Here is a 24,063-nt window from a genome sequence, read left to right on the forward strand (position 1 = left end):
GAACAGATTATCATGCCATGTTCTTTCTGGAGAGAAGCGCCTGAAACCTTTTTTGAAACTCTTGCAGATTGTATTCATCATTTCAGATCAGCAATTAACCAGGCTTTTGACACACTTGCACCTATAAGACCTATGAACCAGAGGAAATCGGTTAAATCTAATCATTGGTTTCATTCAGAAAACATCACAAAACCAGCAACGCATTTTAGATCAAGTTAGGTCGGCTCAAACTACAGATGAGATAATGAGTCCATCCAGTAGTTTCACTTATCCTGTGTGCCCTCTATTTGTTTTAAAGAGGTATCAGAAAGAGAAGTCACAGACACTGTACTTCAAATGAAACCCACATCATGTAAGTGGGACATTTGTCCTGCTTCCTTTTTTAAGGATTTTTTCAGAACCCTTGTTCCATGGGTCACCAGATCTTTGAACAGCTCTTTTCAGGAAGCTTCTATCCATGACAATATTAAAGAGGCTTGGATCACAGGTCTCTTGAAAAAGGAGAATCTGGATCCAACTGATTTAGGGAATTATAGGCCCATTACTAATGTACCTTGTGTGCTAAAAATACTTGATACAATAGCGTGTTGCCAATGCCAAACATTTGAAGAGCAACAAGATATCCTTGCCTCTGGACAGTCCGTGTTTCATGCTAATCATGAGATCGAGACAGCGCTCTTAGATTTAAAATCCAACATTTCAGGAAAAATTGTCAGAGGTAGCATGGCACTACTTCTGTTACTGGATCTTTCTGCTGCCTTTGATCTGGTCTATCACAATCTTTTGGCAGACAGACTGATCAAGGTGGGTGGATGTGCTTGCGATGCAGCTCGTTGGTTCAAATCATTTCTTGGACCTAGAACTACAAATGTGTTTAAAGGTAGTGCTCAATCTCTAAGAACTTCACTTAACTGTGGCATTCCGCAGGGCTCTTGTTTGTCATGCTATTCAATATATACTCTAAGCCTGCGACCTACCTATCTGCAACAATGCCTACCGAAATACTGTACTTCCCCAGAGATTTGGAGGGAGTCTTTATCCTCAGCAGGGACCTCCCTCTGGAGTAGCCTCCTTGTCGCCCTCCGTCTTGAGCCTGATCTCCTTAAGTTCCAGAAACTCCTTAAGACATTCCTTTTCTCCTCTTCCTTCTATATCCCTCTACCCTGCTAACCTCTCCCTCCACTCTATCCCTCTCCCCCTCCATTTCCACACAGCTTGCTGACTGGCTGCCTGGTGTACCTCAGAGTCTCACAAGTTCCCAGCATCCTTGCCAGTCCTTTCACACTTGCCTCAGGACCTGCATCACTACTGAACTTGGTCAATGACCCATGAGAGTGACATCTCGCAGCACTTACCCCAGTTTCTGAATGACTGGGTGCACTGGACCCCCCCTGCACTTTTTCTCCCTCAAACCCCTCCCCGTCCCTCTCCTGTACCGTCTGTGCACTTGCACGATCTGAACGTACCATGCATATGAAGATAGTCTATTTTTCCAGTCTCCCCTCCTTGTATGTTGGCGCCTCAATGCACTTGGAAAAACTGCAGAATCGTCGTCGGACCTATTTGCTGTTATCAACACTGTTAACGGACCTATATGCACTTACTCTGCCTGTGCAGACTTGTATCATTCAGAAATTCAAGGGCTCTGAATGACTGTCGTTTCCCCTTGTTCCCTCCCTCCTTGAGCGCTTTGAAACACTTGCTTTGTGTATTGGCGCTTTACAAATAAACATTACCACACCATACCAAGACTTTGTGTGACCTTGCTGCTTTGGGGGTACGGTTTGCAAATTATGCGGATGATTCCCAGATTGTGATCAAGCTATTTGGCTTCTATAATACTGACTTAGAATTTAGTGAGGTAGGTAGTAAATTTTATATGCATTTCTTTTAGCATCCATTAACTTAGACGCTCTCGCCCCTCTGTTATATTGTTAAGAGGAGCCCTTTTGCAACCTCTGGAAACGCACGTTGAAGCTATCCTTCGTTGTATTGTACTTATCACATGTTGAAATTAAACATTGTAAGTACGTGAATTTCTAAACATCTGGTTTTGAAATTACACAGGGCAGCCAGTTGCTGTTGGTATTGTAGACTCAGTAGCTGCTGCGAAGCTCATCTATGGTATGGTTCAGGCTCTGGAATGCTCGCAGATGCAGTAACTGCTGTGCGGCTACTACACAGACTCTGCTCTTGTGTTAGTGACTACATATATAATACCTGCGCAGGCTAAGGCTCGCAGACGCAGTAACTGCTGTGCAGCTACTATAGAGACCCTGCTCTGGTGTGACTACAGCTATAATAATCAGACCAGTTGCTTGACCCGGGCGACTGCCCGGGGCGCAATTGAGCCCAGCGGGTAAAATTGCCCTGGTCCCTTGAGGGCAAAATTTCCCTGGGTGTGGGGTGCGATTGCAGTGGGGAGAGTAGCTACAGCTCAGTAGCGGTGGCAGCTGCTGACTGGCATTCACATAGTACTTGTGTAACGTTACGGAAGTCCGAGGTGCTCTGAACTTTCGTGCCACTTGGGGTGGTGGCACAAAAGGGCGCCTTACCTGGTGGCCCCCGCCTTTATAATCAAGCTGGAACAACATACCCCAGAGGAAAAAAGATGGCTGTCTTTGAGCGTTCCCGGCTTCCCGTCCCGACATTCAAATTGCTTTCTACCCGGACCCGTGCGCAAAGAAAGAAGGCTGCATTGCCTCCTCAACTTGCTTGTGTGCAGAACTACTCAGAAAGAAGTGTTCCACGGGATGTCATGGAAAGCTCTTCGGACAGTGAGGACGATGGTTTCATGGCCATGGATACAGAGGAAGTGCCAGAAGGGACCATGGATCCAGATGAAGAGCCACACCCAGACCCTGAGCCGGAGGAAACAAGGCATAACCGGTCCATGTCTGAGCTGCCGGAAGAAGTTCTGGAGTACATCCTGTCCTTCCTATCCCCATATCAGGAGCACAAGACTGCAGCTCTCGTCTGCAAACAGTGGTACAGGCTTATCAAAGGTGTGGCACATCAGTGCCATCATGGCTTCATCAAGGCGGTCCAGGAGGGAAATATTCAGTGGGAAAGCCGGACCTATCCATACCCAGGGACCCCGATTACTCAGCAACTCTCACACAGTGCATGTTACTATGATGCAAATCAGTCCATGTATGTGTTTGGGGGCTGCACGCAGAGCAGCTGCAACGCTGCATTCAATGACCTCTGGAGGCTCGATCTGAACAGCAAGGAGTGGATCCGACCTCTGGCTTCTGGTTCTTACCCCTCTCCTAAGGCAGGGGCCACATTAGTGGTGTACAAGGAACTGCTGGTACTATTTGGGGGTCGGACTAGACCCAGCCCTTACCCGCTGCATCAACCAGAGAGGTTCTTTGATGAAATTCATACCTACTCCCCCTCCAGAAACTGGTGGAACTGCATTGTGACGACCCACGGCCCCCCTCCTATGGCAGGACACTCCTCGTGTGTGATTGGAGATAAAATGATAGTCTTCAGTGGCTCATTAGGCTCACGTCAGATGAGTAATGAGGTTTGGGTCCTGGATCTGGAACATTGGGCCTGGTCCAAACCTAACATTTCCGGTACATGCCCTCACCCGCGAGGAGGACAGTCTCAGATTGTTATTGACGACGAAACGGTTTTGATTCTCGGAGGCTGTGGAGGTCCGAATGCACTTTTTAAGGATGCTTGGTTATTGCACATGAGTATGACCCTCCCCTGGACCTGGCAACAGTTGAAGGTGGAGAATGAAGAGCATGGAGCCCCAGAGCTGTGGTGCCATCCTGCATGCAGGGTAGGACAGTGTGTTGTGGTCTTCAGCCAGGCGCCCAGTGGAAGAGCTCTGCTCAGCCCCAGCTTGAACTCTCGACCTTCCCCCATCAGCGCAAACCCTCCTGCCCTGGCGCCAGAGACGCGGGAGTATCGCTCTCAATCTCCTGTTCGAAGTACTGAGGAAGTCTCTTGTGTGAACGGCCGCTGGGGAACGCTTCGGCCGCGAGCACAGAGGCACACTACATCAGGCTCCGGTGAGGGCAGCCTCTCTCCAGCCCATGGAGATAGCTCACCTGTACTCAATGGATACAGTCTGTCACCCAACCTTTTGGCAGCTGGTGGCGCTTCTTTGGATAGTCCAGTGCAAACACTGTCTCCCAGCACACCCTTGGCTGCTGAAGAGGGACCTTCTCCGTCTACAAGACGTGGATCTTTGCCCGATCCGAAGGACCTAAGGATAGGTGCTGTGGAAATGAACTGGGATCAGAAAGGGGCCTCCGGCATCAGTGAAACTGCTGCTGATGGAAGGACATTTGGTGATGTTGTGAGAAATCCCCCTGAGCAGACGAATGGCATACACACTCCACCTCACATTGCTGCAACCCTCCCTGGGGCTGTCTCTCCTGGTGCCCTTCGAAGGGGCCTAGAAGCTGTCAAGGCCCTCTCTTCCTCCCAAGGCACATCCGCACCCACCTCCTCGAGTCCCCCGAAACTGGCTTCACCTGGATCACCAGTCAGCCAGGATCCTGGCAGCAGCATTGAGTCAACATCGCGTGCTGCCACCGCCCAAGGGGATGGACATTCTTTGCCTCCCATTGCCCGTCGACTGGGCCACCATCCACCTCAATCACTGAATGTTGGCAAACCCCTGTATCAGAGCATGAACTGTAAGCCCATGCAGATGTATGTTCTAGACCTAAGGGGTACAAAGGAACTTGGACGTGTGAAATGGAAAGTATTTAACAGTAGCTCAGTTGTGGGTCCTCCTGAAACCAGCTTGCACACTGTGGTGCAGGGACGAGGGGAAAGAGTTAATGTAGTTTTTCAGGCAATACAATCATGGATAGCTGCAAATTCTCTGGCCCTGAACAGCTCCAAAACGGAGTTGCTCATTCTTGGCACCCAACAAAAGCTGAACACACCCAGCCAACAGTACAAAAGCCTCTTAATTGCTGGTAATGTTATCCAAGTTTCTGAATCTGTTAAAACAGTAGGTGTTTTTGAATCCACATTTATCCTTCAAGAAATATGTGTCTTACCTTATGTCCTACTGCTCTTATTACGTTCACTTTCTATGGCAGACCTGTCCCTATCTCTCAGAGGCAAATACAGCATTAATTGCCGCCGCTTTTGTTAACACGAAACTAGATTACTGCAATAGCCTACTAGTAGGCACTTCTCAAACTAACATAAGGAAACTGCAGGTGACACAAATTGGAGCAGTACGAGCAGTCTGTGGACTGGGCCGCCAATCTCAGGTGTATGAAGCTCGCAGGAAGTTGCAATAGCTTCTGGTCGATCAGAGAACTCAGTTTAAGGGCTCTCTGATAGTGTTCTAGTGCCTTATTGGTGAAGCCCCTGTATATCTTACATCAAGCGTCAAGAAGACTCAGTTTAGGCGAACTACACACTAATAACAACGTCAGATTCCTTCAACCTCGTGTCCTTCTTAAAATAATTGGTGGCACAAGCTTTAATGCTTGGGAACCTGCTCTTCGGAATTCCCTTCCTCTTCCCTTCCTCTTGACCTTAAAGGGTGTGTATCTACCGTTCAATTTAAGAAACATCTCAAGACATTCCTGTTTGATAAAGGAATAGGTTAGACTACACATCATTTCCTTCTTTGGTTAACTTCCTGCTGACCCCTTCATTGTTTCTTGTTGTCTGTCTGTGAGCGCTCTGAGGCCTTTGGGTGCATGGAGCAATAAAAGAATTAGATAGATAGATAGATAGATAGATAGATAGATAGATAGATAGATAGATAGATAGATAGATAGATAGAGGTATTAATTCATTAGCATGAATCACACAAAAAGAAAAAATACAATACAACTAAACAACAATCGCCATTCTATGTTATGACGAGTACAGATTTTCTTATATTTTTATTATAAGAGCATACATTGGAACACCATTCTTGTTTAGTGTGGCAACTCAAAGGCAACGTAACACAATGATTTCCTCTTTCATTTGTTTCATGCTAAGTCGCCAGATGGCTTGTCAGTATTAGAAATTAGTTGTCCTTCTATGGCGTAAAATAAATATGATCGCCTGAATGCTATTGGTGCCTTTTTGATCAATTACCATGTCAAATCGCTGGATGAGTTGATCATAACGAGAGACTATTTGCTGGTACACATGTTGACTAATCACTTAATCCATTTTAAGGTGCCAGTGGCTGATGCAATGATTTTAGCTTTAACTTCTTACATATCAATTGTCCATTTAGGGAAGTAGAGCTAATTTATCTTTCCATGATTATAGACTTTAAGCCTCCACTATTATTTTTCGTTTTGTGTATAATTAACCCTTAAAGAGGCAGTAGACCCTTGAGTTCCCAAAAGTAACAGAACATCAGCAATATTGCTGCATTTCAAAGGCAGCACTGGGTGGTAATGACCCGCTGCCCAAGTTAGTAGGCCTTGCATTGGCGAGTGCCTGTAACGCGGGCCACAGCCCCGTTTCCACCCGCTATGTCCCATGGCTATTAGCACTGGGGGAAAGTGGTGCTAACGGCCATCATAAACATACAGGACATGGCAACCATGCAACCCATTGACTGCGATTTAAAAAACTTGTTTGCCATCTAAACGGAAGCGGGAGTGCAAAGAATAGCCCCTCTTCTATTTTCAGTGTGTGCGGGGACAGCGAGAAGCAGGAAGATGGATGAGGCTGTGACGGTCAGCAGAGAAAAACGTTGGTGTAGAGGAGGTAAAGTATAGTTGGGGCAGCGGGTAGGAGCAGGGAAAGGTGTATGGAATATGGGGTGCAGGCAGAGAAAAGGAGGTCCATGGAGGAGGGTATGGTGCCGGCCTTAATGAGCGAACACAAGATTTGATCAGGAAATAAAAAGTTGCATTATGGCTTCTGATTGGCTAGCACCCGAAAACAAGTTGCTAATAGGAGTTAATAACGTTCTACCTACTAATAATCAGTACATTCTAAAGTATTAAATAAAAATAATGTTAATAAAAAATATTCATAGGGCAATTAATCAAAAGTAGCCTCTTCTTCACGTTACTCATCCAGGAGGCTTCTATCTGCACTATAATCTGATTCATATTTACTCCCTTGTCGAGTTTTGATTTTTTTCTAATATTTTCAGTGTTATCTTGCTCTTGTGATGTTCTTCAGAATGAGTGTCCTGCTAATGTTCATTGTGTGTTTTGGGTTCTGATATTGAAGTGATGTTCAAAGAATTTATTTTTGGCTTTTTTATATACTACATAGTATTTGCTGCAACATTTGATACCATTAATTCAAAAAAGGGTGCTTTCAAAAAATCTTGAAAGGGAAAAGCAAGTCCAAATGAGTCTTCCACTGGGACATTTTCCTCAATTAAAGTTTTATTAAAGTTAATATATTTTAATGTTTGTAATTGCTACAGCAACGACAAAACGTTTAGTACAAGTCTCCCTTCAAGCTGAATCCCACAAAGTTAATGATGATACTGCTAAGTAGGATCAGTGCTTTGACAAACCCATAGGAAAAATGTAAAAACTATCATAGCAACACAGCTGAGACTTAATCTAGCCTCAGTGGTCTCCCTGGCACTGCTGCTTACTACATAATCCATCCCATCAAATCAGGAAAATGCCTTAAATCTACATTGTTCTGTTCATTTAGACAGTAAACCACCATCTCCCCATCACTCCTCTCTTACAACACACGTCCATCTTTCCATGACTTCTCTTTCCCTGTAGAACCCTGCCATTATCTCCATGAACCCAACTCTTCAGAACAATCCTCCCCCTCTGCCTAGGATTCTCCTGGGACCCCACATCACCCCTCCCCATGATTGCCCCCCTTGCTTTAGCACTCCTCTGTCACTTTAGATGTCACATTCCCCCTTCTCTGAGCAGTCTCAAAATCCATCCTTCCCAACTTTCCAGTTGTGCAACGTATGCCTATTGACATATGATTAGCCCAGGACCTCTGCAGGAAAGAATGGTGGTTGGACAGAGCTTGCAAATTCATTATATACCAGAGCCAATAGCTTTGTATAGGAGTGAAGCACATGGCTAACGTGATCCTTGGCCACTGTTCTTGTGGTTTGCTGGCCGTATGGTTCTTTAGGTTGCTAAATTGTTAGCTTGTTATATGGGTAACCCCAGGTGGTACCAGCGAATGCCTCAAAGTACAGCACATTGCATAAAGGTTCATGGGCCAGATACTCAAAATATAGAAGTGGGCAAGTCTGAGATAAGCCTCAAATGTGCCACAAATTGATGCACCTCATTCACAGACCTGCGCATCTCAAAGATGCAGCACTTTAGAAAAGGAGTGTAAAATGTGAGCAAAGGATGCACAAAGTGGGTGGAAAGCATACAAATACCCCAATTTGATCAAGCAAATGGGGAGTGATCACAAAAAGTGAGCAACGATGCACCAAAATGCCAATTCACAAAACCCGACCACTGGATTTGCTAAAACAATTGTCCTTCAACATTTGTTCCTTTCTCCATGAGGAGCATGTGGCCCAGAAAAGAGTGAAAATGATTTTTCCAACCAAAGAAGCACGCAGCGCACCCCAATCACAACCAACAATGCAGTAAAAAGCACAGCACAGAGAGACAGTTACACATTTCCAAAATGGCCAACCCAGTAGGCATCATGCTGCAGCACCAACTGATCAGGAGGGACATGATATATGGGAGGATCAGCATATTTAAACTGGCTGATGAAGAGATCACCCAGGTGTAGCGCTACCCATCCTATATCAGCCTGCAGATGGTGAGTCATTGAGAGGGGGACCCTTTCTACACCCAAAATGCAAGCCCATGCATACCACCACTAGTCCATGTACTGTCAGCCCTGTATTTCTTTTCAAAAGGCTCCTTCCAGAACATCAGTGGTGTCATGGTGAAGATATCATAATCCTCACAGTTACGGCCCTAAGTCTTAAATGTCATCCTTATATCTGCCGGGGTATATATAAGCATGCCTCATCATACATGTACCATGGAACGTTTAGTGCGGGCATTTTAGGACATTGCTGGGAACTGTGTGTTTGTGTTGCCATTGATTGCACCCATGTGGCCTTCGTGACCCTCATAGCCTTGTGGCCATATAACACTTGTACAGGAATAGAACATTAGGAAGTAGAACACTTTCAATGTGGCTGTTTAGCAATGATACCACACGTTTTTACACAATTATACAAATTAAATGCATAATCCTACTCTACATGAACACAGACATCACTCTATGTCATTCCTGAATGAAATGGCAAAAACGACCACGTGAGACATTTAAATGGTATACACTTACTGCCATGGGAAGTGAAGCACTTTACAAAGTAAACTCTCCACGGAGCTGAAGTTAGAAATATGTATTGTCTTAGTCTCATACTTACTAGGCACATAAGAAAAAATAAAGAGAATTAATTTTAAACTAATTGTCCAAAATACTTTGCTTGTGTTTTTTAGGGTAGACGCACTCTTCTCTGGGGCATCTGGTGGCATGCATCATTTTTTGGCGCAAAGTGATGCTAATTTCAGCATTTACACATATAAAAGTGGGCGTCTGATAGTTACACCTAAAACATGATGTGCCATTAATTGGCAACTGATATACACCTCTTTTGCGCCGATATTTAGTGCACCATTGCGCACTGGGTATTTTTGGGCGTTTTCTCTGTGAATGTACTGCTTCCAATGCCATGAGCAATGGCACACTCACATCTTTGTGCCATTTCACATCTCATTGAGATGCACCTGTTTTTGAGACTCTGGTCTCATGTATTCAATTAGAAAATGTACAAATACGAAAGAAATCGGGTGGAGTCGCCCTCTCTGTGTTTCATGGCTAACAAAGGGCATTCTCATTGAGACATTTATACCATTGGCTGCATGGGTACATTTGTGAAGAGCCTAAATAGACCATTTGCTGCTCAACACATTGGTATATACAATCACAAGAAGATGCGCTACTAACAATCTGGTTCTGCTTTTTTCAGTTCAGACATCCAAGGAACTTGGGACAGAGGTCCTGGTGGTCCTGCTAGTTCCTAACACACCAGGCTCTGTTGCACCTACAGTCTCCTAGCTGTAGGTGCCCCGATTAGATGGGACACATTGCTGAAATAAAGGGGTTCAATACGTGATTTAGCGGTAGGTTAGGAATAAAGTCAACCAATTTGATCACTAAAGACCGAATTATGGATAGAGGACAGTATGTCTCTCAATCGCTGGAAATTGTTTAAGGCCTTGAAGGTGGGACTTATAAAGGGATGTAGATGAAAAATGTCCAATGTGGCCAAATAAGGATTCCCCTTCAAACCACTTGGAGACGGCTGAAGGCTTCCCAGTGGAACCTTAGATCACACAAACTACACTCTCCTACCACTCCCCAATTTCAGTTACACTGGGAACAGGAATGAAGTATGAAGTTGGGCACACCACAATGGCACTTCATTAGAGAGAATTGGCACTGCAACCAACTCCACCGCTGTGGGATAATCCTTGAACTGCGTGGGTTAGTGAAATCTATGGACCCCACAGAAACTTTACACACAAAAATTGTTTGATAACAATTTAAGCTGATTCCTGAAATAGAAGGAAGGCACCTTACAGCGTATGCTCTACGAATGTGATAGCGTCAGAGTTGATGGGTTGCTCTACGGAAGACTACTACGTCCAATTTTATGCATCGACATACCATTATCCTGATTCATTGTCATGGCTGGTTCCATAGGCTTGTGAGGCTTACAAAAATGGAAGACCCAATGAGAAGCTAATAGGTACCTTGCTATCGGGATACCCATCTCTATCTGGACAAACGTACAGGGAATCATATACATGATATGTTGAAATACAATATGTTATATTAAAGGATTGGCTGTGGATCTGCCTGGAATAACTTCCTGGCAGCACATTCAAGGGCATTGCTGCCAGAGGAGCCACAGTCCAAGTCCCATCCATATTTAAGAGTGTTTGCAGTCCCCCCCAGCTTTCCTGTCTACAGAAACTGGCTGTTCGTGGATGTTCAGGCCTAGGGAGTAGATAGAAAAGCGTGCATCCTATGGTTCTTTTGGGCATTGGTTGTACATATCAAGGCTGTGCAGGAAGGCCTCAAAGCCTGCCCACCACCGCACAGTAAGAGCACTAGAACATTTCACATTAAACAGCATACAGGCCTTATAACGGACTGTTGGTCTCCTGGAGTGTTGTCCTGAAGTCAATATTCCAGTCGATTTAGCTAATCTGCAATGCATTATTTTGCAACCTTGCCCCCAAGTTAATTCTCTCACAGCGAAACAGTAAACTCCAGCAAGCCACCCCTATCACACGCAGACCCCTGCATGCTACCAAGAAGGAATTGCATGCTGGTTGTTGGCCTGCACACCCTAAAACTCTTGCCTTTTTTTTCTCCACTGCATTCGCCATGCATACAGCCTATTCTGGGATTTGTTGCTTCTGGTAGCTGGCGGGGCAATCACAGTTCTTGTTCCGTCTGGCATGTTATGGTAACATCTAACAGACAATCAAGCCTCCATGCTTCAATGGTAGGTTGGGAGCAGTACATAAGCCCATCTTGCAACCAATCCCTGAATGTATTCAGTACCTCTTGAAAGTACCAGCAACATCACTCATGGGTCATACACTTGCTCTCTGGAGAAGCCCCTTTCTTGAGCAGCTGTATTCACTGATCTTTCTGCACCGACACCACACAGATTCAAACTCTCAATCTCCATTCCTTCCTATCCTTCCTCCACTGAATGTTACAAAGCTCTCATATTTATCTAGCATCTGCTCTCCCTTTACACTTTCTCCCCTCCTATTCCCTTTTCCGCTCCTTATCAGAGTATCTACGTAGACCCCTGGCAGGGGTATGATGCGCCACACTTCAGACAAGCCTTATCCTAGTACCACTATGGTCGTGACTGGGGCCCTATAAAAGCTGAGTAACTTAACATGTCACTTCCTTCCATTTCATCACTTGAATATTTGCTCAGTACACAGAAAAGTGCATTTATTGGCATCAGGACTACTGTGGGTCGAACTCGGGGCCCTGGAGCCCCAGCTGGGCCTAGCCCCTATGACGCACGTTAATGCCTCTTCCGTTTAATGCAGTTCCCTGAACTGTGACTTTTGCAAAGGCTTTGCAGCATGGCACTGGGGCAGAAACAGCTAGCAAGCAAATTCTAAGGCAACATGTTAGCGCTGTACAAAACATTAAATCAACACATATAAATCCACAATCTGGAAGCCACGGTTTCTTTCTAAGTACCACACTTGCCCCATTTGCCAGCTTGGGGTGTTCAGCAGAGCACAAAAGGGACCCACGTGTTCTCTTGAAGGAGGGGGCATAACACTTCTAGAGTAATTTGCCGAATGGAGGAAGGCATCAGAGGTGTCAAAGGCCGTCCCCTCTTCACTTTAGCTTCGTTTTCATTTGACCAGCCAAGCTACAGCGGAGCATACCTAAAGATCTGGCAGGAGAACGTCTGGAGGGTGGTATATTGTGTATAGGGGGTTATGTGTGTGTTGTGGCATTTATGCAGTGTTGGTTTGACAATATGTGTGTGTTTTGTTCTCTAATGCTTATTTGCCACAAATGCTAACAGGAAATTGTGCTTTTCAATAAACACTATCCTTTTAATTTGATGGGTGCCCCCTTCATCTCAGCCACCACACACCTGTGTTGCACTTCCCGTTCTTCCCTTAGTGCACCCTTGTTTAACTTTGCTCCACTCCTGTGTTTTTATTTTTAATTCGTCCATCCCAAGATCGATGTTTTAAATTACATTTTTTGGTTGAAGAGAGATTTTCTCATTTGCATGTTTATTTGTTCATTGTGTGATATAATGCCAGTTATGGAATACTATCTTATTATAGTGTTATAATTAATTGTGTGATGTCATGTTATATTATGATTTTGTTTAATATTTCACCTTAATGTCATATCATTTTGTATAAGGGCAACGAAGGGTGTGAAGCCGCTGGAAGATGACTTGTAGCACCCCACAATCAGCAGCACTCAGGTCACAAAAAGGTCCATAACGCCTAAAGTAAACTGGTAAGCAGAACCGACACCCCCTGCTGAACCTAAGGTTCCAATGCTGCCCGCTTTTAACAGGACAAGGCTACAAAGGGTAGACAAGGATAAATTATAGTTCGCACGAGAGACCCGCTTCAGCCCAATAGGATTCCAGCCCCTCCCATCACCTTTGCCATCACCGTTAACCTCCTAGCAGGCCAGAAGAATCACCAGGCACCCATGCCCAGGGCTCTGATTCCTGAGGAGCCACAGTTCAAATGGCATCATCATTTAAGAGTGCCCATGGCTTCACCCAGTTTTCCTTTCTGTGGAACCGGGCCATTGTTGGCCATTTGGAGTCAGTAAAGAGAATATGCGCCCCCATTTCCTGATCCATTGGTTGAACATACCAATGTGGTTCAGGAAGGCCTCAAACTCAAAGCCTGTCCACAGATCAGCATATGGCAGACTCCGATCACTAGAATACTTCACACAAATCTGAATACAGACCTTACAATCAATAGCTGGTCTCTTACAGTGTTGTCCTTAAGTGAATATTTCAGTTTATTAAGCTAGCCTGCCAAGCATTACTTTTCACTCTTACATCAAATGGTAAATTCAACCATCCCACCCCTATTACGCCCTACTCCAGCATGCAGGCATGGTTTGCACTTGCGCTTCCTTTTCTCTTCCGTATCCACCACATTCTGCGTATATACGGTCCACTCTGGGATCTATCACTTCTAACAGCTGGATGAGCAATCCCAGATTTTGGAATCTGGCAGGCTACCGTAACACCGAAAAAATAACCAAACCTCCATACTTCAAGGGTACGCTGGAGCACCACTCTAGCCCAACCACTTCACTTGTCTGCAACCCACATTTGTTGAGCTTCAGCTTGATGCTTGCATTTTCCAATCTGTTCAATACTTCCTGCATTGACTTGTCATGTATCTCCTAATCAGCAGCATACACCAGGGTGCCATCTTGAAAATACGAGACATCATCCACATTGCACAGCGGAAAATCCATCATCCTGTGCAACACGGATGCTGCAGAAGGGGAGGCCAAGCGGCATGTGGATGGACTGGAACATTCTCAAAGGATTGATGAACTCGGTCGGTGGTCTGGATTGTATACTCAGGTATATCTGATGATGTGTGTCAGGCACATCAAGCTTGGAGAAGACCGTGGCTTGCTCTAGAATCTGCTTGAGTTAACTGATGCCTGTCCAAGGGTAACTGCCCATAACAACTACCCAAAGAGTGTGACTGTGGTGTTTCAGTAGTACCACTGGACTGAGCGATTCCAATGACTCAACTGGCTCAACGGTTTCTTCTTGGAGAACGTTCTTTAGCTGATCCTGAAGTGCTGTCTTCGCTGTGGAAGGAACTGGATGAACTTTGTGTTTTACTCGGATCGTTCCAGGTCTCAACCGTATCCGGTGTACACAGTATTTACCCAGTGTACACAGTATTGAAAACACCCCAGTGAATCAGAAAACAGCTTAGGATGATTCTGTTGTATGTGTTCACCATTTGCACATTCTAGAGCTAAAACTTGATCTCTAGAATGATATGGAATGTATTGTCCAGTCTGGCCTGGTCAACCCAGCCCACGAATGCAGGACCCTTTTCTGGAAAGAGAACTCTTCTCCTAGCTTGTTGTCCCTCTGAATTCAATCCAGCACTTGAGATAGCCCAAGAGATGAACACTGGTCCCTCCAATTTCTTTGGGCGTTCCTTTGTTCTTTTTACTGTAGCTTGGTCCTGTCTCACCATTTCCTTGTCATGCTTAAGGCCAGGATTGCTAAATCTGAGCCAGAACGAGCCATTACTCTGGTCTCTTTACCGTCTGCCTTGATGTTGCATTGAGGTTTCTCTTTTCATTTACCTGCATACACTGTCAACACAGTAAGGTCCTCTACTTCTGAAAACCTGTCATTTACTCTTTCTTCTCCTATATCAACAGAAGCTATTAGGCGGAAAGAGACCACTTTCTTCTGCAGTTGCCTCACTGCTTTTATTTTGCTTGCCACGCTCATCGGCTAAGTGCCTGGACCCTCCACATCTATGGAATCTCGTGAACTAATTTCTCATCTCATGCATCCTTTGTTATCCATATACTGTCTTTTATCATCATGCCTTTTGCTTACTTGCATTGCATGCACCTCCCTCATGGGCAGATTTCCCTCCAATACTTCTTTATGTTTTACTTGTGTTTCTTCTGGCACCCTAACAATCTGGGTGACCACCCTTATTTGAATGAACTTGACTCGTATTTTGTTATCGGTGTCTTGTATTTTCTTGTTATTTGTATGAACTGTAAGCATGTCCCTGATCAAATCCTTTGTACTTTTACCCATGTCACATAGTGCCACCATTTCTCTCAGTCTGATCGAATAGTCATCCAAAGATTTCTAATGTAGAATTGGGCCTCATTACGACCCAGGCGGTAAGGGGTTAAACGGCGCCGTAAAAGGTGGGGGCGCCGTTAACCCCTTACCGCCTAATTACGAGATCCCTTTGCGGGTCCCTACCTTAACGGCTGGTTTTACCAGCCGTTAAGGATTGGACCCGCAAAGGGACCTTGGAGGTAATTACGGTACTGCAATTCGCGGTACCGTAACTACCGCCTTCCCCATTTCCATTGAGCCCTATGGGGGCAAAAATGGGAATGGGGAAGGGCCAATGGTGAATGGGGAATTACCGCCCCACCAACCTTGGAATGGGGCAGTAATTCCGCCATTCACCATGGCGGAATCGGTAAAATACCAGCGGCAACCATGGCGTTACTAGCGCCATGGTTACCGCGCGGGTCGTATTGTCCTTGCTGCTTAACCTCTCTGCTATCCTTCTCATAGCTTTTTTGTACACATAGTCGTTATCTTCTGCCGCTAATGCTGGTTCTGTTTTCATTCATGCAAATATTCACCGCCCTTTAACACCGATGGCGATTGGGAACACAACCGTCTTTCTTGTTGGTGCATAATTTGCCCCTCCTAAGACTTTTACATATGTGGTAAATAGGGGTAGCCAATGTGTCAATTGAATCACTGGCCTTGGTAGGAAAGGCTGAGCCAGCATTGCACCTTGCATGGCATAGCTGCAGTCAGTGAGTCTCGGTATAGTGATGATCCCGACTCGTCGCCAATTATGTAGTAGCGTGGTTAGCAATTACACTGGAAAGTGAAATGTACACAGAGTGACTTTGAACATGGTTGTTTCATCTTTACATCATGTCGTATATCCCAGGATGCAAGACTGCCCTGAGGAGCTCCTTCTTTGTTGACCGCATGCACTAATAAGGTCCGCTCCCTAATGCATGGGCACTCTTCCTGACACCGCCCATGTCAGGTTAGACTCCAGTAAACATCTGGTTCCACTCGCGAGAACTGCGCTCTACACCAGGGACGTTATTTGGGGGTCACACCTGCGACCCCTGAGGTCGCCCTTGCTATCCCTGTGGTCTCCCTTTTTTAATGGAAGTTCCTGTGCTGTGGCCACCGCCATATGGCTCTTTTTCTCTGGATTGGCTGGCATTCTTGTTCGTGCCTCTTAAAAAAACAGGGGGCTCCACAAGTATAACACTTTGAGCAGTGACCCTAAGTAAGAAAGAATAGGAATAACAAATAATTTGTCTTTCTGGAATTATATACAATAATTCCTAGATTCATTAAAGGTTTCAGGCTCACTTCAGGGGGTGAGTCACTGATTTAGTCTGTTCTGAAACACATCAAATTCCCAATGCAGACAAAAACATCCAAAAAGCATTTAGGGTAGAAAAAGCATCCATTTCGCACTATGTATTTTGCTTTTCGCAAGTTGCAGTTATAGCCTGTTTTTTGTTGTTGTCTCTGATACGATCATCACGAGACATTTAATCTCGGTTTCCTCGGTCACCTCACAAAATCCTTGTGCCTAAAAGCTTGTGCACAGTGTAGAAATGTTTGACAGTAGCACATAAAGAGTCCCTTGATTTCCTTGTGCCACAATTAATGCTTTGTTGCAATGTGTCTGTCTTTCCTATCTCCATGGCATGCTGCTCAGGATGTTTATTTGCAAGTATGAGGTAATGAGTGCCCAGAGTACGGGATGACGTGTGAGTGCGCTGCTTTCCCTGCGCTACTCTAATTTACTTAATACACAGTTATGAACCCTCCCAATGGTATGTATTTTGCCAACCTCTGAAGCCTGAAAACTAGATCCACGCAGGACATGTGGGCAACGTTGCAACAGACCTGCAGATGAACTGGCCTGCTGTTAAAACTCAGTTACCAGTTTAATGGTATCCACTATATAGTGTAATTTGCTTTCTAACTTTGAGAACATTCAGACATGTAATTGCTCATTTTACTATAGCCGGTAAGATAGCGATAGCTGGTAAAATAGCTCAGTGGGTTGAGTGCTCGCTGCTGCAATGTGTGTGTGATCTGCAGGTTGCAGGTTCGAATCCCGGCAAGGCCAACTCAGCCTTTCATCCTTCTGAGGTTGATTAAGGAGTACCAACACAGGTTGGGTGCTATTGTATGTATATATGTTCTATATAATGCATGTAAGCGTCAGTGCTATATAATAACACTTCATTATCATTTGGCCTTGGTCGTCTAATTGCAACGATACATAGGGTGATGCATTCTTGTATAAAATCTATATCACAATACAGTGATATCGTAACCTCATTTTTCGTAGTGTACTTAGGAACAATGCTATGTCATGCCACATGCTGTTTTGTCAAGGGGTGAAAGCTTGTGTTCCATTGCTTGCCGTGATGTCACTACGGGGTGCGGTCAAATGACATCACATCTTGTGATGTCATCAGAGGTCAAGGGTTGTGTGATGTCACGTCCACTACCCCTGGCATTTTGGTAAAATGACGTCCCTGCTCTACATGTTTCACAGTTGTCAGATTTTTACCTGTTCTCTAAATGCTAGTATTCACACCTGCATTTCAATTTGATTATGCCTTGGGCATTCCTAAAGACGAGTTAAATCTCTTAAAATCGACCTGCCTACATATTTGTGAGCCAAAGGTACTTTACGAATGATTTTGATCTGACTCTAATGAACATTGGCATGTGGTGTCATGGTATGTCAAAGAACGGTAAGTCTCTCATCACTCTACCACTTCCAATCTGTTAGTAACTTTCTCATAATGTGCCAACCAATTCTTTTCTCCATATCTATGTATACATATATTGATTTCCACGTGCTCTGTGGTTCTTTCTGCTCCACAGTTAATGGCACCCCCTATATATGTTGCTGCATTGTATTGTTCATAGATTGATTTTCAAAGCTTCATAACTCTACCTGAAATTGATTGAGTCATCAGTCACTCCTTTCCCTTTCAGATGCACTTGATATGAGCAAAACCTGAAAAAAGAGACAGAGGCAAAAGTGAGAGAGGCCTTTCGAGCCGAGTGTGTAGCAGGTCGTGGTGAACAATCTGATAATGACAAGGCAGTTGCAAAGGACACACAGGGAGCCTCGACACCACATGAAATATGCAGGGAATCACTCCTGGAGAAGAACCATTGTAGAAACTCAAGTGAGGGCTGTGCAAGTGTGTAGAGGGCACTATTCAGAGTATGAGGGCTTGTACACAAGCAGGAAGACCAGACAGCAGCTCGGGGATGTGTACTTTAGTCACAAATTCCTCTAGACGAATGCCTACTACATCTGCAGGGTACTATTACTCCTAGAACTGGCGAACAACTATCAGAAATGACCTAATATTGTGTCAATATTTAAACTTCCAGGACAGGACTTCCTGAAGGCATCAACCAAGAACTGCAATCATTTTAGAACATGTCCTATATGTCAAAATTGCGCACAATATTATGATTGTGTGGGGACCTTTAGAATGCCCCCCTCCCTCCTGGTCTATTGTAGTTCTTCCAATGGGCTCGCTTCACCCTAAAGCGCCTAGGGGGGGAGGGGGTGAGATGGGTTAGCTCCTTTTCCAACACCTCTCTCGAGCAATCACTTGTTAAAATAGCATTGCATGTTGCAGAGTGTAGAAGCAAATTGTCTCTTTGTGGTAAAACACTGACTGTTGAAATGAAATGTTGTCAACCCTTGATCATGAAAATGGGATGCTTGTATGTAAACAAGTAAGCAGGTTTTTTGCATAGTGCTTAGTGCCACCTTCAAGTACTTACAGTTAAAGAGGAGAGAGAATTGCGGGTATAGAAGAGAGAGATTGAGGGAGGAAGAGGGGATGGGGTCAGGTAGGAAGAGAAACCCTGAAATGAGGGATAAACTGAATTGACGAGTGAGAGCTGATTTAACTCCTTAAATGCTACAGGCGAGTATGTTCGTCCTGAATTCCCATAATGAATCATTGTATGCTCCGCCCACTCCCGCACTTAAGTGTTAAAGAGCACAGTCAGAAGGGGGCTAGGACAGAGAGCCTCCAGCCAATCAGTTGCCTCAGGCTGCACACTGAAAATTCAGGGTTGTACAGATGCCAATCAGAACTCCAAGGTTTCTGATGGGGTGCTCGACCAGAGTTAGAGGTGGACACTTGTTGTTTCCAGACGTCTTCCCTCGGCCACATTCCCAATACCAGGATGTTATTGTTCTAGGGGGGCTGGCTGAACCCACACCACCAGGAAAACGTTGTTGGAATCCCAGGATTTTCTTTTACAAATAATGTCTTCATGCAGTTGTATGTAGGTTGGGCCAGATCGCAGTTTCAAAGCGCTGCGCAACTAAAACCATGCAAAATACATATATCGAGCACGGCAATCGTACGTTCATCCCTCAAGAGGCAAATCCTATCCATGTTTTCTAGATATCCACGCAAAATAAAAGGGAATGCGTGGATTCTAAATATAAGCTAGATATACAGTCAGTGGTTATCCTAAAAACCTGGTTTGGTTGGCTCACTCAAGTACTGGAATATTATAAAGACACATTGGGGACAAGAATATTAAGGTCAAATATATGTTGTGACAGAATATGAATTGGAAACATTACACCTAATTTGCATAATCAGAAAGTATATGACGCGTTGTTGACATAATCAGAAAAATTACAGTGAGGAGCAATTAATATCAGGAGTCTGGAAAAGTGTGGGGTGCTCCATGGCCAAGCTAAAAATGGAAGGCAAGACTGGAAAGCTGAAGAACTAAAAGCAGCCAATAGGGAGTTCTGATGATAGAGGGGACAAGTTGAGAGTGTGGACAGGGGGACAGATGAACAGGTTGCGGGGACATTGCGGGTTAGGGGGCGGACAGAGGAGGGAGCAGTAAATAATAGAAGAATCTTTGTAGGGTATTCACTCTGGATTTAGATAGAAGGGCCAGTGGGAGAAGCCTTAGAAGTTGTGAGTGACGGATGTTTCAAACAGTAGGGGGTGCAGCTCTTTTTGAAAGGTGAGAAGAGAATGAACATTCCCCAATTGAATGGTTCTCACGACTATATGTTTCAGTATAAAAGGCTGTCACTCCCAGAATGCATTAGTCTGTTAAATGAAAGCCTGGGACTTCGAAAATGGATCCCCAGGGAAAAGGGATGATCTGGACATCTTGTAATTAGAGAACTGATGGCCTACGAAGCTGCTGGCTGGGAAATTGATCAAACATAACATTTCAGATAGTGCAAAGCCTTTGTCGTCCAACACAACAACACAAGCACAGTGTGAGGCAACGCAGACCATTGGGTATAACAATAGCAAATGCAGCCTGAAAGATGTCGTATTATTGCTCATAGCAAGCACAGCCTGAGACTGGTCAGTTTACTGGTTTTAGCAAGTACTGCCTGAGTCAATGCAGAGTGATGCCCATCACGAGAACAGCCGAGGACACCGCAGAGTGCTAGTCACTGCGAGGACAGTATGAGAGGGTCACGCAGCAGCACGAAAGCGCGGTATGCTGAGACAAGAAGACAGCAATTTTCAGACAATGTGGTCCTACCTTTTTGTGGCCTTGCTACGATCCTTGTTGGGAAACACTAGAAATTTGGAATATCCATTTTTGAAAAAGATTTCCAGAGCCATGTCCTGTAATAGAAATAGCATTTTTAAAGAGAGGTAGTTTATCCATCACGTCATCAGTTGTAACAAGCACTCATTTCCACATCGCCTCAATGCCGCCATAGTGACTCAGATCGCTGCTAGGCCCTTGCGCTTGGTTATAACCATTCATTATCCCCTCTTCATTGCTCTCGGGTGATTTGTTCGTTTTGCATAGTGTTTGCATGCAGCCCTCGGCTGCTTGGGAGCACTTTCAGACACTCTGGCATGATGCAATGCCAGAAGAAAAGACAAATCATGACAATTGGTATTCATTGCCCTTGGACCTTGCCAATCTCAGCATCCTTAGCAAGGAGTCGCAGAGTACCAAGAGGTCTCACTCCTAAGTGTTGGTGTGATATGCAAGCAAGAAGGGTGACTGGCTGCCAATGTACAGGAATCGGAGGTCCTCCGGGGCCAGCGGCATGCTTGACATTTCCTTCAATGAAGCTGCACTTCCTTCTTGATAACGCCAGGCTCAACACTCTCCTCCCTGAGGTCTTGAACCAAGGTAAAACATCCCACATTTGCAGATGCCATCCACAGTGACTTGCAGAAAAGAGTGTTGACCATAATTGACCTAAAAACATTTGACCTAAAACATTTGATCGAATTTGTTGACAATTCTTTTGGTCAAATTTAATTAAATATATATACGGGGGTAGGTAAGGGTATAGATTAGGTCAAGGGGGAGTGGGGTTGGTTTGCAGGGTTCTCCCCCCGTATTTTAGACCTAAAAAAGGTCAAATAAATTAAATCAAATGTGATTAGGTCAAATGTTTCAGGTCAAATAGACCCAAACCGGCAGAATCATTTGTGCAATTGCTGCCTGCCAAACTGTGTATGTGCTAACTTTGGGGGAGGGGCAAAAGGTGAGTGCAGCAGAAAGCAGCCACAGGTTACCAGGCTGTGGGCTCAGGCTATGAGCTTGTGCACCAGTAGTAGGAACTGGGACAGCGTGCGCTGAACTGGTTGTGTGAAGGAAGCTTGCACTGCTGGTAACCATTGGACCTGTGGTATGGGGGGGAAGAAGCTTGCGTTGCAGATGCCTGCACTGTAGCTGTTCTATGTGAATGAAGCTTGTAGTGCTGCAGGTAAGGACTGTTCTGTGAGAAAGAAGCGTGGTCACTCATCAGCAATTAAACAAATAAACTGTTACCCAAGATCATGTTTTTATTACAAATAACGTCAAATTAAAATAAAAAGTTATCATATAGAAGACAGTCTTTGAGGGGTTACTCCAGCTTTCTGTATCATCAGGCGCACACCTCTTTCCCTCTCTTAAAGGAAATCATTAACCTCTTGGATTGGTCACACCCAAGTATCCCTTAAAAGGCTGTCCACAGCGCACTTCCTTGGCTCAAATGTCCCCCCCCATCCTCTAACGTTTGTGCCCCAAGTGTTACTTAGAGCTACATCTGATCTCTTGCTTTTGTCACACCACTGTCACTTAGAGGCTCCCACCAACCTATTGGCATTATCAGGCAAAGATTTCTTAAAAGCTCTCAATGTTCTCTGTTCGTTATCAGGCAATCGTTTGTGAGAGGTTAACACCAACCTATTGGCACTATCACACACATTTCGTACAGACTCTCATCAGCCTTTTGCCTGTGTCAGGCAAGTGTGCCTCAGAGACTTCCAATAGATTGTTGGCTTGGTCAAACAAGCTTACTTTGTAGTCTTCTGACAGCTTCTGAGCTTCATCAGGCAAACATATTTCAGAGACTTCCACAAGCCACTTTTATTTGTTATGCAAGCCTTCGACTTCAATCAGCCTCTTGCTTTGTCAGACAACCATGCTTCAGAGATGTCTAATAGCTGTTTGCCTTTGCCAGGCGTTCTTCTGAGATGTTTAGCAACCTCCTGGCTTTGCCAGACATTTTGCCAGGCATGTGTTCTTCAGAGACTTCCATCAGCCTCTTGCTTTGTCAGCCAGCCATGCTTCAGAGACTTCTAATAGCTGTTTGCATTTGCCAGGCGTTCTTCTGAGATGTTCAGCAACCTCCTGGCTTTGCCAGGCATGTGTTCTTCAGAGGCGTTCCTCTGCGTCTTGACTTTGTCAGGCCAGTCTGACCTTACGCAAGGGTAGCTGCCATTGCAGACATTTAGTGCATTCTACCATCATGAGATGTTCTTGTGCTTATTTTGGTCTTGTGGGTGTCTCACTGCATCTGGATTCTGCTTTCTCTATGCAGTGCACTTTGTTTTACGCTCCATCTTCTGGATTACAGAACATACACGGATGCCCCTCTTACTTTTTTCTGGATCATGTTTGCTTTTAAGGATTTCATCTCTGCTCTTTTTCTCTGCATACCTGGTCTTGCTTTGCTTGTCTTGTGAAGCGGAAACCACACGTCTGACCTCATTTGATGAGTGGGTTGGAGATCCACTGAATGGACAACCCTGAAAACACTACAGTTAAGCTAGTGAGCATTTCTCTACTCCTTTTCTCTTTGGGTGGAGCATATGGGCGATGTGTCACAGGCGCTTCAACTACTGCTGCCTGTGTTGGACAGCGTGACCTGCTACTTCATATTCCACAACTGTTCTGTTGGTGACAACCTTGCACTGTTGTTGCCTGTGCTGGACCTTTCATGGGTGAAGAGCGTGCACTGCTGGCACTGGCGATGCTTGTGATGTACTTGTTCTGTAGGCGTGAAACATGCTGTCAGAACAAGGACAGATTGACAAGTCTCTCAGGAACCAAGAAGAAAGTCACAATCCTACCCAAAATGAAGGAACAAGTACCTGTACTATAACTCCTCTTCTCAGCATTGGTATCTTTCATGGATTCACATGCTTTTGATTGTTCCCCGTCGTCAGGCTGGGAAACCTGTGTAATATGGAAGCAGATTTGCTTTAAAGTAAAAAAAAAAACGCTTGCCACCTATGTAGCTTATTACTGTCACTTTGGGTCATACTGCCCCAGACAATGACATCAGACCTCCTTGGCTCCGCCCCTGGTGGCTGTTAAGATGGATTGATTTCTGAACTCTGTCCTGGAGGGGCAGAGGTTCAGAAGGCCAGCCTAGTTTCTTGGAACAGGGTAACCTCTGGACAAGCCAGACCAAT

At 44.9% G+C, this 24,063-nt stretch overlaps 1 protein-coding gene and 1 pseudogene across 4 annotated transcripts in view; one reads left to right on the forward strand and one right to left on the reverse strand.

The window, feature by feature from the left end:
• Positions 1-24,063, reverse strand: part of WDFY4 (WDFY family member 4) — a 1,820,746-nt gene that overhangs the window by 540,662 nt on the left and 1,256,021 nt on the right. For all 4 annotated transcript variants that reach the window (XM_069611160.1, XM_069611162.1, XM_069611161.1 and 1 more), the window contains 2 exons: positions 20,894-20,979; positions 18,285-18,347 (listed from right to left, as the gene is read on the reverse strand). In XM_069611160.1, the coding sequence (XP_069467261.1) occupies positions 18,285-18,347; positions 20,894-20,979 (149 nt within the window). The remainder of the gene's footprint in view (positions 1-18,284; positions 18,348-20,893; positions 20,980-24,063) is intronic.
• On the forward strand, positions 2,747-5,131 carry LOC138473510 (F-box only protein 42 pseudogene; annotated as a pseudogene).

The sequence above is a fragment of the Ambystoma mexicanum genome, chromosome 8, assembly GCF_040938575.1.
Source record: "Ambystoma mexicanum isolate Mex_15411 chromosome 8, UKY_AmexF1_1, whole genome shotgun sequence".
Lineage (NCBI taxonomy): Eukaryota > Metazoa > Chordata > Amphibia > Caudata > Ambystomatidae > Ambystoma > Ambystoma mexicanum.